We start from the raw sequence: 18,512 nt of genomic DNA on the forward strand, positions 1-18,512 counted from the left end.
ACAGCTCGCAGTGTAATATGCGGCAGGGAGATGAGCGCTTCCATTGTGGAAGCGCTCATCTCCCGTCTGATCAGAGGCCGGCGCAGGCGCTGGACGCGATGTACGGAGCGGGGGCCGGGGGAGGGACTGGGAGGAGGAGCTGGGGGTCGGCAATAGCGGTGGGGCGGTGCGGTCACTGTACTATAGCCCCCCCCCACCGCTCCCTCCGGTATACTAATATAAAATGTATTATTGAATTAAAAGTTATTAAACATGCCCCCCTCACTCCTAATAGTACCGTATATCCGAATTTCTTCTGTATAATGCCGGCAGGCAGGCCAAGCGGCCGGCGCGTCCCTCAGTGATGTCACGTGCCTGCGCCGCCTGCTTTATGAATGAAGCAGGCGGCGCAGACAAGTGACGTCACTGAGGGACGCGCCGGCCGCCCGGCCCGCCTGCCGGCATTATACAGAAGAAATTCGGATATACGGTACTATTCGGAGTGAGGGGGGCATGTTTAATAACTTTAAACGGCGGCGGCGGGCACACGGAATCTGTGGATGGCACAGTTAAGGGGTGGGGGTCTGTGGATGGCACTGTTATGGGCTGGGGGGGCACTGTGGATGGCACTGTTATGGGGTGGGGGGTCTGTGGATGGCACATATATAACAGTGCCAGCCACAGATCCCCCTGTAACAGTGCCAGCCACAGATCCCCCTGTAACAGTGCCAGCCACAGATCCCCCCCATAAGTGTCCGTCATCCACAGATCCCCCCCATAAGTGTCCGTCATCCACAGATCCCCCCATAAGTGTCCGTCATCCACAGATCCCCCCATAAGTGTCCGTCATCCACAGATCCCCCCATAAGTGTGTGTCCGATCCACATTTCTTTCTTTCTTTATTCTCTTATACGTTAATAAGGATACAGTGTTATGCAGAGGTGTACTTATAACAATTTTATAGACAAATGATACTATTTACAGTCGCGCGGGGGGCGCGAAATGTTTTCTTCTTCCTAGGGGGGGCATGACAGAAAATAATTGAGAAGCACTGGATTAGTCAGATTATTTCGCACAAGGAGACCTCAGGAGACAGAAGTGCATTTCAACTAGTGTCCTGCCAGCTTTATTTCACAGGTTGCATTAAAACACAAAACATAAACGGAACACCTAGCCTTGTCCAGGCTCTAACTAAACAATAGGTCCCTCTCTAGGACGTGGCTGAGCTATCCTCAGTCCACCCAAAATAAGCACGCTGTCTGAACAGCAACCTGTGATACTTGCAGTTTGCAGGCTCTGGACCTTCAGGGTCCCTCAGTGAGATGTGGCTTCTCTCACTCCCAGGAAGTTCTGAGCAAGTGTGTTGTCAGCCCAGGGACAGAAACCACCTGGTAACCCTACTATTCTTTTCTTTGTTACTCTGCATCCACTTTAGGGGTGCATGGTCTGTGATTTCTCTGCCCAGTAGGTAGTATTTGAGAGCGTTCAGGGCCCATTTAATGGCCAAAGCCTTTTTCTCTACAGTGACATAGCTCTTTACATGGTCATTCAGCTTCCGACTTGTGTATAAGACAGGGTGTTCTTCCCCATCAATTATTTGTAATAACACTGCTCCTAACCCGGCCTCCGTAGCATCGGTTTGCAGTGAGAAGGGTTTATGAAAATCCGGACATACCAGTACCGGCTGGGAGCACAGGGCTTGTTTCAAGGATTGGAACGCCCTCTCGGCCTCTGGGGTCTATTTTATCATCACGATTTTTTTCCTTTTGTAAGATCGGTTAAGGGAACCACCCAAGATGCAAAATTAGGGATAAACCTTCTGTAATACCCTGCAATTCCCCAAAACGACCTCACTTGCTTCTTGTTTAGGGGTCTAGGCCAGTTTTGTATTTCGTCTATTTTGTTTAGCTGGGGTTTGATCAGACCTCGCCCAATGGTGTATCCCAAATACTTGGCTTCTTCCAAGCCGATGGCACACTTTTTAGGTTTTGCGGTAAAACCCACCTGTCTTAGTGAATCCACGATCGCCTGCACTTTTTGTAGGTGAGACTCCCAGTCGCTACTGTAAATTACTACATTATCCAGATATGCTGATGTATAACCAATATATGGCCTTAGGATCCTATCCATCATACGCTGAAATGTCGCCAGGGCCCCATGAAGGCCAAATGGCAACCTAGTATATTGGAAATGACCGCTGGGTGCAGAAAAAGCAGTCTTTTCCTTGGCCCTTTTAGTTAGCGGAATTTGCCAGTACCCTTTAGTTAAAGTATAACTGTCGTATTTTTTTTATTTTTTTGGGAGTATTGGATTGTGGTGATTAATATCTCCTTGGTAGCCCTATTTCCACTTTTCACTGTGTATTCAATTACCCCTTAATTCCACATTTTTGTTCCCTGTACTGCCTACTTTTACCTGTGCTTAAAATAGGGTTGCTAGGCATGGTCCGTCTATCTGTTGATAGACTGAGCATGCAGCGTGCAGGCCCACATTACTGACAGCCAGGGACTGTAAGTAAATGATTAAAGCCAGGTCCTCCCCAGCAGCTGATAACAGTGCCTGGGCTGTGTGCACTTCTCCCTGTCCCTGCGCTTGGCAGACGCTCCCTCACTCAGCAGAGCTGGAGAAGTAGAGTTGAAGCAGCGCAGACCAGGGAAGGGAGATCTGCCATCTGCTCAGTGTATAAATGAAAGCAACATGTGGTAAGAAGACCCCTTTGTGCTGCAGGAGATTAACCCTTTAGGGGGAGGGCTCTGGTTACTGACACTTTTGGGGGGCTATTGTTACTGGCTAGTGAGGGCAGGCGTGATTAGCCTCAGGGTGAGGGCAGTGGCGGCCATCTTAACTGAATAGTGAAATTGCAGTTTTATGCAGACTGGTTGCTAAGGGCTGAATCTTATTAAATATGGGGTAAGTCAGTCTAATAGTAACTGATTCTGGAATATCATGTTATTAGTAACTACATATATGAAAATTGAAATTAGGGTCTAAGTGTGACATTTATCCTTTAAGTCCAATGTTGTTAAGTACCGAGCACTACCACGCTTGTCTATTAGCTCGTCTATACTCGCCATTGGGCAGGCGTCAAACTTTGAGACCGAGTTTAACTGGCGATAGTCATTCAGAACCTAAAGGACCCAGCAGGTTTGGGAATTAAAATGATGGGACTAGACCACTCACTTACGGACTCTTCTATTACCCCTAGGTCTAACATCTTGTTAATCTCTTGGTTAATGACCTCGCGCCTCGCTTCGGGGACCCGATAGGGCTTAATCTTCACCTTAACACTGGGTTCTGTGACAATATCGTGTTTTATCACATGAGTGAGACCTGGGAGTTCTGAGAAGAAATCTTTGTTTCTCATAACGAATTCCTGCGATTCCTGTTTTTGATGGGGAAACAGGGACTCCGCAATTCTAACCTCAGGTACGGTGTAGCTTCGTGGTACCGAGTTTACCACCAGAGCTTCCCTATCTTTCCAGGGCTTTATCAAGTTAATATGATAGTTCTGTTCGGGTTCTCTCTTCCCGGGCTGATGAACTAGATAGTTCACCTCGCTTATCTTTTTAATCTTCACTTAATTGTGAAGGGCCCTTGCCATTTTGCGAAGAATTTCCTCTCTACTGTGGGTATTAATACATATGGACTAAAATGACGCAGTTTCGCACCCTGATTAGATATTCTACTTTGGGCCTGTTGGGCTTGCTGCATATGTTCTCGAACCAAGGGCATGACTGCCTTGATCCGGTCCTGCATCTGTGACACATGCTCAATTATACTGCGGTACGGGGTAGATTCTTGCTCCCACGTTTCTTTAGCTACGTCGAGTAGCCCTCGGGGCTGCCTGCCATACAGAAGTTCAAAGGGTGAAAACCCCGTAGACGATTGCGGTACTTCTCGTATGGCAAACAGTAAATAGGGAAGTAGGCAATCCCAATTCCTACCATCCTTGGTGATCACCTTTCTCAACAGGTTTTTCAGGGTTTTATTGAATCTTTCCACTAATCCATCCGTTTGCGGATGGTAGACTGAGGTTCGGATATGTTTCACCCTGAATAGCCGACATAATTCTTTGGTCACCATGGACATAAATGAGGTGCCCTGATCCGTTAAGATCTCTTTAGGGATCCCAACCCTACTGAGCACAGGACCAACTCCTTGGCTATGGTCTTTGCCGTCATATTTCTTAATGGAATAGCTTCTGGATATCTGGTGGCGTAGTCTAGGATCACCAGTATGTACTGATGTCCGCGAGCTGATTTCACCATAGGACCTACCAGATACATAGCTATTCGTTCGAATGGCACTTCCACAATGGGTAAGGGTACCAATGGGCTTCTAAAGTTAGGGGACGGAGCTGTATATTGGCACTCGGGACAAGATGCACAGTAATCTCGTACCTCTGCTACTAGCCCTGGCCAAAAGAAACGCATAAAAATTTGTTCTTTTGTCTTTTCCATCCCCAGATGTCCCCCCCAACAAATGACCATGCGCTAGATCCAAGACCATCTTCCTAAATGGCTTGGGAACTATCAGTTATTCTACGATGTCTTCACCTTGCTTGTCTACCTGATACAGTAAGTTATTTTGCATCGCGATATGGGGATAAGCAAGCGTGACACCTGGGTAAACCAGAACTCCATTTATTATTTTTACATTTTCCCGGGCACGAATCAAAGTAGGGTCATTCAGCTGCGATGTGGCAAAATTGTTGCGTGAAACCTTTATATCCGCTAAGACATTGTCAACCCTCTCCTCTGGCTTCCCACTTACATCAGGGGTTTCGGTGTCCCCTGACATTACATCAAAAGGAAAAACGGCCCTATCAGGAGATGACAGAACCTCATGAAGAAGCTCAGGTTCTGAGACTCCTGTTGCCCTTTCGCCAGAGATCGTAACCACTATTGGCTCTTTAACCCTTTTTTCCCACAATTCCCAGAAAAAAGGAAAATCCCTCCCCAGTATTACGTCATACATGAGAGTATTATCGCTACCTGAGAGGTTACCTGTTTGAGCACAGTTCCTATGGTAACCTGTGCCATATTATACTCACGAGTTTCCCCATGAATACAGGTGACCCCTACTGACTGGGTCTATAAGCTATCTGAGTTTACCAAACTGGCTTTGACTAACATGATCATACTGCCAGTATCCAGGAGAGCCTGCGCCTCTCTCCCCTCTACTGACACAGGACACAGATGTTTATCGACCTTTTCAGGGGTCCAAATAGAACAAACAGCTTGGGCAAACATCGATTTCATATTTGGCATATCACTCATATCACACTGCATGGGTTCTGAGTTTAACGGACAGTTAGCAGCAATGTGTCCTGGTCCCTTACACCGGAAGCATTCGATAGGTTCTGGTCTCAAAGTCAAACTTGGACCTTTCGGAGCGTTCCGCAGCATATCTTTCCACCAGAGAGACCAACTCATCTGCGCTGTTAGGATCACCGTGGGTAACCCACTTGCATATTTCAGGTGGAAGGGCTCTAAGATAGCTGTCCACTACCACACGTTGGACAACCTCTGGAGCAGATAGAACATCTGGTTGTAACCACTTCTTGGTTAAGTATACCAGGTCGTACATTTGGGAGCCAGCTGGTTTGTCTGCCTAAAAAACCCAATGGTGCACTCTTTGGGCCCGAACCGACAAAGTAACTCCCAAACGGGCCAAAATCTCAGCTTTCAGCAATCCTGAGCGTTAGTAGAATTCAAATCATAATAAGACTTCTGAGCCTCTCCACTCAGAAAGGGGGCTATCAACCCCGCCCACTGATCTGGTGGCCACCTTTCACGCTCAGCGGTGCGCTCAAAGGTCATCAAATAAGCCTCCACATCATCCATGGCAGCCATCTTGTAGGTAGTTCCCAGCACATATGTCCTTTTTCCCCATGGGAAGATTCAGCCCTTAGCAACCAGTCTGCATAAAACTCCAATTTCACTATTCAGTTAAGATGGCCGCCACTGCCCTCACCCTGAGGCTAAATAGCCCCCCAAAAGTGTCAGTAACCCTCCCCCTAAAGGGTTAATCTCCTGCAGCACAAAGGGGTTCTCTTAACACATGTTGCTTTCATTTATACACTGAGCAGATGGCAGATCTCCCTTCCCTGGTCTGCGCTGCTACAACCCTGCATTCTCCAACTCTGCTGAGTGAGGGAGCATCTGCCAAGCGCAGAGACAGGGAGAAGTGCACACAACCCAGGCACTGTTATCAGCTGCTGGGGAGGACCTGGCTTTAATCATTTACTTACAGTCCCTGGCTGTCAGTAATGTGACCTTGCACACTGCGTGTTCCGTCCTTCAACAGATAGACGGACCATGCCTAGCAACCCTATTTTAAGCACAGGTAAAAGTAGGCAGTACAGGGAACAAAAATGTGGAATTAAGGGGTAATTGAATACACAGTGAAAAGTTGAAATAGGGCCACCAAGGTGATATTAATCACCACAATCCAATACTCCAAAAAAAATAAAAAATAAACGACAGTTATCCTTTAACTGAGATATTAAACTTCCTAAGTGCTCCATACAAGTCAGCATCCCTCCATGACCTGGAGCTGCTTCTGAGTGACTAAAATGAAGATAGAGGAGAATCTACTTGCCAACTTTCTGTGTGGAGTGGATGGCAGCTAGTCTCCACCCACCATCTCTGGGAGAACTACATGCATGCATGAGGAAAACTGCCTTAAAAAAATAAATTAAAAAAAAGCGTGATTGCATATACTAACATCAGACCATCACTGTATGAGATGGGAATACCCCATTAAAGCGGTTCTCCGGGCTTTTACTATTGCTGACCTATCCTCAGGATAAGTATCAATATCAGATCGGCAGGGGTCAGACTTCTCCCTTCCTGTCCGCTGCTGCCGTCTCCTTATACAGCTGATCGACGGGGGTGTCGGACGCACGCCAATCTGATATTGATGATCTATAGTGAGGATAGGTCATCAATATTAAAATCCCAGAGAACCCCTTTAACCACTTCACTACCGAGCCACTTTTCACCTTAAATCCCAGGCCGATTTTTGCAAATCTGACGTGTCACTTTATGTGGTAATAACTTTAAAAACACTTTTACTTATCCAGGCCATTCTGAGATTATTTTCTTGTTACATATTGTACTTCATGATAGTGGTAAAATGGAGTCAAATTTTTTTTTATTTTTAATTTATAGAAAAAAAAAATATTTACCAAATATTTGGAAAAATTAGCAAATTTCAATTTCTCTACTTTTATAATAGATAGTAATAACTCCAAAAATAGTATTACTTTACATTCCCCATATGTCTACTTCATGTTTGGATAATTTTGTGAATGCCATTTTATTTTTTGGGGACGTTAAAAGGCTTAGAAGTTTAGAAACAAATCTTGAAATTGTACAGAAAATTTCCAAAACCCACTTTTTTAAAGAACAGTTCAGGTCTGAAGTCACTTTGTGAGGCTTACATAAAAGAAACCACCCAAAAATGACTCCAGTTTACAAACTACACCGCTCAAGGTATTCAAAACTGATTTTACTAACTTTATTAACCCTGGTGTTCCACAAGAATTAATGGAAAATGGAGATGAAATTTTAGAATTTCACTTTTTTGGCAGATTTTCCATTTTAATCCATTTGTTTCCACTAACAAAGCAAGTGTTAACAGCCAAACAAAACTCAATATTTATTGCCCTGATTCTGTAGTTTACAGAAACACCCCATGTGTGGTCGTAAAATGCCGTACAGGCAGACGGCATTGTGCAGAAGGAAAGGAACGCCATATGGTATTTGGAAAGCGGATTTCACTGGGATAATTTTAGGCTGCCATGTCACATTTGAAGACCCCCTGATGCACCCCTAGAGTAGAAGCTCCAAAAAAAGACCCCATTTTGGAAACTACGGGATAAGGTGGCAGTTTTGTTTGTACTATTTTAGGGTACATATGATTTTTGGTTGCTCTATATTACACTTTTTGTGAGGCAAGGCAACAAAAAATAGCTGTTTTGGGACAGTTTTTATTTTTTGTTATTTACAATGTTCATCTGACAGGTTAGGTCATGTGCTATTTTAATAGAGCAGGTTGTTACGGACGCGACAATTCCAAATATGACAACTTTTTTGGTTGTTTGTTTTCAGTTTTAATAAAGCATTTTCGAAAAAAAATAATTTTTTGTGTCTCCATATTCTGAAAGCCATAGTTTTGTTTTTAGTTTTTGGACGACTGTCTTATGTAGGGGCTTATTTTTTGCGGGATGAGATGACCGTTTGATTGGTACTATTTTAGGGTGCATATGACTTTTTGATTGCTTGCTATTGCACTTTTTGTGATGCAAGGTAAAAAAAAAATATTGCGGTGTTCACCTGAGGGGTTAGTTCATGTGATTTTTATACAGCAGGTTCTTATGGACGCGGCGATACCTAATATGTATACTTTTTTTTTTTTTTTTTACATTTAACACAATAAAAGCATTTTTTTTAACCCCTTAAGGACCGGGCTCATTTTCACCTTAAGGACCAGGCCATTTTTTGGAAATCTGACCAGTGTCACTTTAAGTGCTAATAACTTTAAAACGCTTTGACTTATCAAGGCCATTCTGAGATTGTTTTTTCGTCACATATTGTACTTCATGACACTGGTAAAATGAAGTCAAAAAAATAATTTTTTTTTGCACAAAAAAATACCTAATTTACCAAAAATTTGGAAAAATTTGCAAATTTCAAAGTTTCAGTTTCTCTACTTCTGTAATACCCCAAAAAATTGTGATGACTTTACATTCCCCATATGTCTACTTCATGCTTGAATTGTTTTGGGAATGATATTTTATTTTTTGGGGATGTTATAAGGCTTAGAAGTTTAGAAGCAAATCTTGAAATTTTTCCGAAATTTACAAAAACTCAATTTTTAGGGACCAGTTCAGGTTTGAAGTCACTTTGCGAGGTTTACATAATAGAAACAACCCAAAAATGACCCCATCTAAGAAACTACACCCCTCAAGGTATTCAAAACTGATTTTGCATACATTGTTAACCCTTTAGGTGTTGCACAAGAGTTATTGGCAAATGGGGAGGAAATTTGAGAATTTGATTTTTTTGTCTAATTTTTCATTTTAACCCATTTTTTCCACTAACAAAGCAAGGGTTAACAGCCAAACAAAACTGTATCTTTATTGCCCTGACTCTGCTGTTTACAGAAATACCCAATATGTGGCCGTAAACTACTGTACGGCCTCACAGCGGGGCGTAGAGTGAAAGGTGCGCCGTTTGGTTTTTGGAAGGCTGATTTTTATGGACTGGTTTATTTACACCATGTCCCATTTGAAGCCCCCTGATGCACCCCTAGAGGAGAAACTCCCTAAAAGTGACCCCATCTAAGAAACTACACCCCTCAAGGTATTCAAAACTGATTTTACATACGTCGTTAACCCTTTAGGTGTTGCACAAGAGTTATTGGCAAATGGAGATGAAATTTGAGAATTTCATTTTTTTGCCTAATTTTCAATTTTAACCCATTTTTTTCACTAACAAAGCAAGGGTTAACAGCCAAACAAAACTGTATCTTTATTGCCCTGACTCTGCTGTTCACAGAAACACCCCATATGTGGCTGTAAACTACTGTACGGCCACACAGCGGGGCGTAGAGTGAAAGGTGCGCCGACTGTTTTTTTGACACCATGTCCAATTTGAAGCCCCCCTGATGCACCCCTAGAGTAGAAACTCCATAAAAGTGACCCCATCTAAGAAACTACACCCCTCAAGGTATTCAAAACTGATTTTACAAACTTTGTTAACCCTTTAGGTGTTGCACAAGATTTAATGGAAAATAGAGACACAATTTCAAAATTTCACATTTTTGGCAGATTTTCCATTTTAATATTTTTTTTCCAGTTACAAAGCAAGGGTTAACAGCCAAACAAAACTCATTATTTATGGCCCTGATTCTGTAGTTTACAGAAACACCCCATATGTGGTCGTAAACCACTGTACGGGCACACGGCAGGGCGCAGAAAGAAAGGAATGCCATACGGTTTTTGGAAGGCAGGTTTTGCTGGACTGTTTTTTTGACACCATGTCCCATTTGAAGCCCCCCTGATGCACCCCTAGAGTAGAAACTCCAGAAAAGTGACCCCATTTTAGAAACTACGGGATAGGGTGGCAGTATTGTTGGTACTAGTTTAGGGTACATATGATTTTTGGTTGCTCTATATTACACTTTTTGTGCGGCAAGGTAACAAGAATTAGCTTTTTTGGCACCGTTTTTTTTTTTGTTATTTACAACATTCATCTGACAGGTTAGATCATGTGGTAATTTCATAGAGCAGGCTGTCACGGACGCGGCGATACCTAATATGTATTACATTTTTTTAATTTATGTAAGTTTTACCCAATGATTTCATTTTTAAAACAAAAAAAAGTTTTAGTGTCTCCATAGTCTAAGAGTCATAGTTTTTTCAGTTTTTGGGCGATTATCTTAAGTAGGGTCTCATTTTTTGCGGGAGGAGATGACGGTTTGATTGGCACTATTTTGGGGTGCATATGACTTTTTGATCGCTTGCTATTACACTTTTTGTGACGTAAGATGACAAAAAATTGCTTTTTTTACACAGTTTTTTTTATTTTTTTTTATTTTACGGTGGTCACCTGAGGGGTTAGGTCATGTGATATTTTTATAGAGTCGGTCGATACGGACGCGGCAATACCTAATATGTATACTTTTTTTTTATTTATGTAAGTTTTACACAATGATTTCATTTTTGAAACAAAAAAAATTATGTTTTAGTGTCTCCATAGTCTAAGAGCCATAGTTTTTTCAGTTTTTGGGTGATTATCTTAAGTAGGGTCTCATTTTTTGCGGGATGAGATGACGATTTGATTGTTACAATTTTGGCGTACATGCGACTTTTTTGATCACTTTTATTACCTTTTTTTGGGGAGTAAGGTGAGCAAAATTTCAATTTCATCATAGTTTTTTATTTTTTATTTTTATGGCGTTCACCGTTCGGGTAAAGTAACATGACCGTTTTATAGATCAGGTCGTTACGGACGAGGCGATACCAAACATGTGTAGGGAATGTTATTTTTTTAATTTTTAATCAGTGATGTGTTTTTTGATTTTTACATTTTTTTCACTTTTTTTCACTTTTTTTTTTACCCAGACCCACTTGGTTCTTGAAGATCCAGTGGGTCTGATGTCTGTATAATACAGTACAGTACAATATATATTGTTCTGTACTGTATTTTACTTACACTGAACAGATCTATGCTTTCAGCACAGATCTGTTCAGCACCATGGACAGCAGGACGCCTGAGAGGCGTCCTGTTGCCATGGGAACCTTCCCCGTCTGCTCAGAACTGCGCAGACGGGGAAGGGTAAGGATGGGATCTGGCGGGGGGCTGTCTGGGAGCTCTCTCCCTCTCCATCGGGGGGCTGCAAAGGCACAGCAGCCCCCCGATCGGAGAGGGAGGGAGCTCCCTCTTACTGTTAACTTTTTCCATACAGCGGTCCGTACGGACCGCTGTATGGAAAGGGTTAAACGGCTGACATCGCATCACCGATGTCAGCCGTTTATACCAGGGTGCCAGCAATGTGCTGGCACCCTGGTATACCCACTCTACACCAACGATTATTCAATGGGAGGCGCACCGCCCGCCTCCCGCACCGGCCCCACCGCCCGCAACACCCCCCCTGCACCTCCCACCGGGCTAAAATCATTCAGAGGTGCAGGGGGGGTGATAAAAATATATTTTCGGCACACTAAAGTTTCTGATCGCCGCGGTCAGGGACCGCAGCGATCAGAAACTGCAGAAAGCGCAACAAACCGCAGGTCTGAATTGACCTGCGGTTTGTTGCGATCGCGGACATGGGGGGGTCACGGGACCCCCCCGCGCATTTAGCCGAGGTGCCTGCTCAATGATTTGAGCAGGCACCTTGTTCCGATCACAGCTGGCCGGGCGGCAGTGATCGGAACAACACATGACGTACCGGTACGTCATGTGTCCTTAAGGACTCGGGAAACATGCCGTACCGATACGTCATGTGTCCTTAAGGGGTTAAACAAAGAAAATAATGTTTTAGTGTCTCCATAGTCTGAGAGCCATAGTATTTTCTTTTTTTGAGCGATTTTCTTAAGTAGGAGCTCATTTTTTGTGGGATGAGGTGACGGTTAGATTGGTACTATTTTGGGGGGCATACGCCTTTTTGATTGCTTGGTGTTGCACTTTTAGTGATGTAGAGTTTTTTTTAGCATAGTTTTTATAGAATTTTTTTGACTATGTTCACCTGAGGGGTTAGGTCATGTGATATTTTTATATGTCGTCTACTTTTTTTTATTCGGAAAAGGACGCTTTTTTTTTTTTTTTTTTTACTTGCAACTTAAATTCTTTTTTTAACTTTATTTTTTGTCCCACTCTGGGACTTCAACTTTCAGGGGGCTGGATCTCACAGGCTCTCCCGGAAGGCAGCCACGATGCCCAAGGATGGCATCAGGCTGCCTTCCCTACCATGAAGTCCCCGTCACAGCAGCACGGGGACCCCATTGACACCGGCACCCACGAGGACCGCGTCGGTGCAAGGATTAATGTGCCTGCATTGGTGTTTTCAACGATGCCGGAGCATACAGCAGGGGTCCGGCTATCAGTGACAGCCGGACCCCTGCCTCTGATCTGGCGGGCGCAACTCCTGCACCCGCCCGATCAGCGCACCATACCTGTACTGCGCTGGGATTTCTGTCCCGCATTTCTGCGTCGTACATGTACGGCGCTGTTATCCTAAGGGTTAAGCCAGGTAAGAAGATCTGACAGCCAAACTAAAACCAGGCAGAATTACTAAACAAAAAATGAAATAATACCTGTGGATTGACATCTAATATACAAGTTCGTCCAGCCATTACAACTTCATGAATAGAGTCTATTTTGGTGCCATACAGATTGCCTTCATATTCTCCATGTTCCAAGTATCTGCCAGCTTTCACTTCTGCCTCCATTTCAGATCTAGATACGAATCTGTATGCATGTCCATCTTTTTCCTCTTCCCTCGGCTTGCGTGAAGTGACTGTACAGGATAAGAAAGAAATACAATGTTTTCATATGTATGATTGTTAGGACTACCAAAAGACAATAAAGCAGGAGAAATTCAAATAGGTGGGAAGATTGCAATGTCTATTATACCAGGCAGAGAGCCCAACTCGACACAAGTGTATGAAGCCCAGGCAAAGTGCCCAGGTCGACAAGTGTATGAAGCGGTGTGGATGCTTACACAAAATAAAAAAAAATAAAAAAACAGGCAACTGCAAATCTACTACAATGCAAAAGCAAAAATGAAAATGCAGCAGCACCCTGCAGGGGCTAAGTTATGTGCATACATGTAATACTACTATGAATTGCAGTACTGCTATATTCACTATACTTGTGCACTAAGAACCTCAAACTTACATCGTCCGAATAGTCATAACTCTTTGAATTTGAGAAATGATTATTGTGTGCAATAATGTGCAGGGATCGAATGATAAGCAGTAAAGTGTTCTATTTCCATGGATTGGACAAATCTCCCTCTCTGAAAAAGTATTGTCAGTCTCCACCACATTCTCCCCATCTAATCAATCAAAATATCTGCCTGCCTATCGGACACTGTTGGGGATATTAATCAAGACTGGCGTTCCCATACATCAGTCTTGATCCCCCTACGCTGGAGTAAGAAGCGCCTAATTTATTAAGAGTCAAATGCCTCTCTCTGCTCCTCCGTGCGCCACAAACTCAAGTCTACACCAGCTAGTAGATGGCACAGACTTGAACCATATTCTATGCCAGTTTTCTTAAAGGGGTTCTCCAGGAATTAAGAAATCGAGAATACTTAAATATTACTTTATTATAAATATATTCTCAAATACCTTTCATTATTTATAATTGCTCATTTTGTCTGGGAAGCAATCATCAGGGGAAACAAAATGGCTACTGTCCCATTATTTCACACAAAACCTGTCCTAATCGCACATGAGGACAAGTTACTTTACAACACTGGAGGTAAAGAGCTGCCTCATCCTCCTCTCTGCTCTACTGATACTGAATACAGATGATGAGCACTTTAGCTGAATCTCTGGGTAATTTAGTTCATGAGGAGACATGAAGTACAGAGAGGACGGACAGGACAGACTGTGGTAATGTGTTGCTGTTGTAATGGAGACTGCATACAAGAGCTGCTGCTCATTAGCCACACCTCACCCTCCTCTCATGTCTCCTCATCATCTCCATTCCCACAGAGATTCACCTGTATTCAGGATCAGGATTCCCAACAGGAATGAAGGATAAGGTAGCACTATGGCTCCTGTGTGATTAGGACAGGTTTTGTCTCTACTGATATTATTTTCCTAATGATTGCTTCCTATACAAAACACGCCATTCTAAGTAATAAAAGATATTTGTGAATATATTTATTATGAAATAATATTTAAGTATTTTCATTTTTTTAATTCCTGGAGAACCCCTTTAAGTTATAGTGAATCAGTTGGGCGGTGCTAAGCCCAGCCCCTCCCACTAAGCCCCCACCCCCTTTCCTCACCACTTTACTGAAGTTTATAAAGCCACACAAATTATGGTGCGCACCATAATCTGTGTATTTTTTTTACGCCACAGTAGTGGCAGAAAAGCTTTCATAAATGTCCCCCTGTGTTTTGAACACAATCAAAAGGGAACATAGGTTCATCAGAAAGCTGAACTGGAGATTAAGGGTAAATGAGAAGTTAAAGGGGTATTCCGGTTGTTAGATGTTATCCCCTTCCACTGGATAACGTATAATTAATAGATTGGAGGGGAACCCCAATGATCATGAGACTGGGTGGCCGCGTACCCCCTGCAGCCCCCCTGAAAAGAACAGAGTGGCCAGTCACACATGTGCGTGAATGGAGCGGCCATGCACATGTGTGACCGGCCACTCCGTTCATTTCAGGAGGGCTGCAGGGGGTATGGGGCCCACAGCGGTAGGACCCCCACTGATCTAATCGTTATCCCCTATCCTGTGGATAGGGGATAACTTCTAACAACCAGAATACCCCTTTCTCAAACAACTACACCCTGATGCGAAGCAAAACACTATTATGTTTGCACTTTAACTATCTCCACTGGAGCTAAGCCAAGATCAATGCTAAGATCTGGCAAGTACTTCTGTCAAGATATTGTGTTCCATCAGCTTTCTGTGTTTTTGCAGTTTCATTTAATCAAGAACACAATATTTTCATAACTTGTATTTTGACCTCTAAAATAAACACAAAAATACTAAGTGAAACACTCTTATGATGACAATACAAAATTCTCAAAGAAGATGGCCAGTAAGTTTAAAATATGGTAGAATTGAAAATCTATCACATTAAGGCGTCTTTCAGATGAGCATGTCCAGTGTGGAAAATACACTCCACGTGGAAACATGATTTCCCGTTATATGGACACTTCTCGTTTCACAGGATCACAGGGCATTATAATGATTTATAATGTCGTGTGTCTCTGCCTGACCTTCCATCTACAGACCGTATGCATTTTGCAGTCCGCAAAGCTTGGATGCACAAAAAAAAAAAAAAGGATACATGACACCCGTGTTGCATCAGTTTTTGTGTTTTCCTGTGGACCCGTAACAGGTCCTCAAAAAAGGACAAGAATAGCACGTTCCATCTTTTTCGTGGAACTGCACAACGGACATATGGATGCAGACAGCACACGGTGTTCTGTCTGCACTTTTTGCTTTCCCACGGAAAGAAGTGGGCCCATATCCAATCCGCTAAAAAATGCGGATTGGATGCAGACCAAAAGATACGGTTGTGCGAATGGAGCCTTATACTGACAGCATAATGTCAGTATAATTCTGCAAAAGTAAGGTCATGCAGAGACACACAAATCATTATAATGCCCTGTGATGTGGTGAAACGAGCAGAGTCCATAACGGGAAATAATCTTTTTCGAACTGGACACTCATCTGAAAGGGGCCTAAATCTAGTGCAGATAAGGACAGGGGGTCTTTTGGAGTTGAATGCATAAGGAGAACTGAGGATATGGAAGGCTTCAATTTGGAAAATACAGAGCATCCAAAAAAGGGCATCTCAGGGTTAGAAATAACAACTGGCTGCTGCAGCCAAATGCTGCTCCAAGCACAAAATGAAAATGGCCGACCTGACCATGGCGGACCTAAATCGTCAAAGAAATTAGTCCATTGTAACACAGTGAAGCGAAGGGGTTTCAAGATATTCTTGTATCTGGAAGGTCTTCACTGCTTTTGAAACAAAAGCTTTAATCTGAATAATTTTAGAGTTCCTATTAGGTATGCACCGAAATGAAAATTCTGGTCCGAAACCGAAACCGAAAATTCAGGATGCCCTTGACCGAAAACGAAACTGCCTTTTTGCCCAAATACTTTTAAAATACTTTTTTTTAAATGATTTTATTAATAATTCTTTTTCATGAATGAAATTCATCTGTGGGTGGCGCTGTTATGGAGAGGGGGATCTGTGGGTGGCGCTGGTATGGAGAGGGGGATCTGTGGGTGGCGCTGTTATGGAGAGGGGGATCTGTGGGTGGCGCTGTTATGGAGAGGGGGATCCGTGGGTGGCGCTGTTATGGAGAGGGGGATCTGTGGGTGGCGCTGTTATGGAGAGGGGGATCTGTGGGAGGCGCTGTTATGGAGAGGGGGATCTGTGGGAGGCGCTGTTATGGAGAGGGGGATCTGTGGGTGGCGCTGTTATGGAGAGGGGGATCTGTGGGTGGCGCTGTTATGGAGAGGGGGATCTGTGGGTGGCGCTGTTATGGAGAGGGGGATCTGTGGGTGGCGCTGTTATGGAGAGGGGGATCTGTGGGTGGCGCTGTTATGGAGAGGGGGATCTGTGGGTGGCGCTGTTATGGAGAGGGGGATCTGTGCACTGTTATGGAAAGGGGATATGTGCACTGTTATGGGCATAACAGTGCACAGATCCCTTTCCCCATAACAGTGCACAGATCCCTTTCCCCATAACAGTGCACAGATCCCTTTCCCCATAACAGTGCACAGATCCCCCCTCCCCATAGCAGTGCCATAGACCGATCCCCCTACCCATAACAGCCCCGGCCCTGCTGCTCACAGCATCACTCACTGCATCTTTATTTTACCTTACAATCGTGACGCTCCAGTAACAACTCTGCAGGCAGAGCGGAGGGCGGCGTAACGTCACTTACTCACATGACGCACCTGCTCCGCCCACTTTATGAATGAAGGAGGCGGAGCAGGCGCGTCACGTGAGTAAGTGACGTTACGCCGGCCTCCGCTCTGCCTGCAGAGTTGTTAGTTACTGGAGCGTCACGATTGTAAGGTAAAATAAAGATGCAGTGACAAAGTAAACCGCCCGCCCGGCGCCCGCCCGCAGATGGTGGGTGACAAATCCCACACCCCATATTTTCGGCCGATATGTAACAATATCGGCCGAAGTGGATTAGGTGCATTTTCGGCCGATATTTTCGGCTGCCGGAATTTCGGTGCACCCCTAGTTCCTATAGACAGACCCTGCAGTGGAATACTAGTTCATATGTAGACAGTCACAGCAATGCTTTACAACTTACAGGGAACGGTTGTTCCAAACTGGGTGGGATTTAGCACAATCAATCGGTTTTTCAAACTTCTTCGTCCCACTCCTTGTGCTCCTATTAAAACAAGAGTCTTCCTTTGGAATGGGGGCATACGCGCTACCTCTTCATATATCTGAATCTCATGCCGGTCAAATTCTACAAAGAGTAAAAAGTTACAAAATAAATCACACAACTTCAAACAATGTCACTTGAACATGTAAATGGTTATCCCTTCCCGCGTACCAATATTACAGGAAAAATGTTCTTGTAGCCTGGGCACGAGACCTGGCCATGATAAGAAAAGCCCACGGGTGGGATTCAACCCACCCCTTACACACATGCACAAAACACGAGTAAAAGCGAAGAAAACCGCCAAACACCTATGCATCCTTACCAATGAATTATGCTGTTTTTTTCTAAAAGGGCTGTCTCTCAAAGTCAAACCCTATTTAATTTGGCAATTAACTCTGATACACTGGAAACCCCCACTATCTCCCCCAGCTGACCGCAGGAGGGATGAACATTATAGTTTAGGCTACTTTCACACTAGCGTTCGGGGCTCCGCTTGTGAGCTCCGTTTGAAGGGGCTCACAAGCGGCCCCGAACGCATCCGTCCAGCCCTAATGCATTCTGAGTGGACGCGGATCCGCTCAGAATGCATCAGTCTGGCGGCGTTCAGCCTCCGCTCCGCTCAGCAGGCGGACACCTGAACGCTGCTTGCAGCGTTCGGGTGTCCGCCTGGCCGTGCGGAGGCAAGCGGATCCGTCCAGACTTACAATGTAAGTCAATGGGGACGGATCCGTTTGAAGATGACACTATATGGCTCAATCTTCAAACGGATCCGTCCCCCATTGACTTTCAATGTAAAGTCTGGACGGATCCGCTCAGGCTACTTTCACACTTTCACAATTTTTCTAAGTTATAATGCAGACGGGTCCGTTCTGAACGGATGCAAACGTCTGCATTATAGGAGCGGATCCG

At 44.1% G+C, this 18,512-nt stretch overlaps 1 protein-coding gene across 2 annotated transcripts in view; it reads right to left on the reverse strand.

Annotated features, from left to right (window-relative positions):
- The window catches only part of PALS2 (protein associated with LIN7 2, MAGUK family member), a 147,705-nt gene that overhangs the window by 57,147 nt on the left and 72,046 nt on the right, over nucleotides 1-18,512 (reverse strand). For both annotated transcript variants that reach the window (XM_040433636.1, XM_040433637.1), the window contains exons 9-10: nucleotides 17,526-17,687; nucleotides 12,806-13,008 (exon numbers count right to left, since the gene is read on the reverse strand). In XM_040433636.1, the coding sequence (XP_040289570.1) occupies nucleotides 12,806-13,008; nucleotides 17,526-17,687 (365 nt within the window). The remainder of the gene's footprint in view (nucleotides 1-12,805; nucleotides 13,009-17,525; nucleotides 17,688-18,512) is intronic.

This window comes from Bufo bufo, chromosome 5, assembly GCF_905171765.1.
Source record: "Bufo bufo chromosome 5, aBufBuf1.1, whole genome shotgun sequence".
NCBI lineage: Eukaryota > Metazoa > Chordata > Amphibia > Anura > Bufonidae > Bufo > Bufo bufo.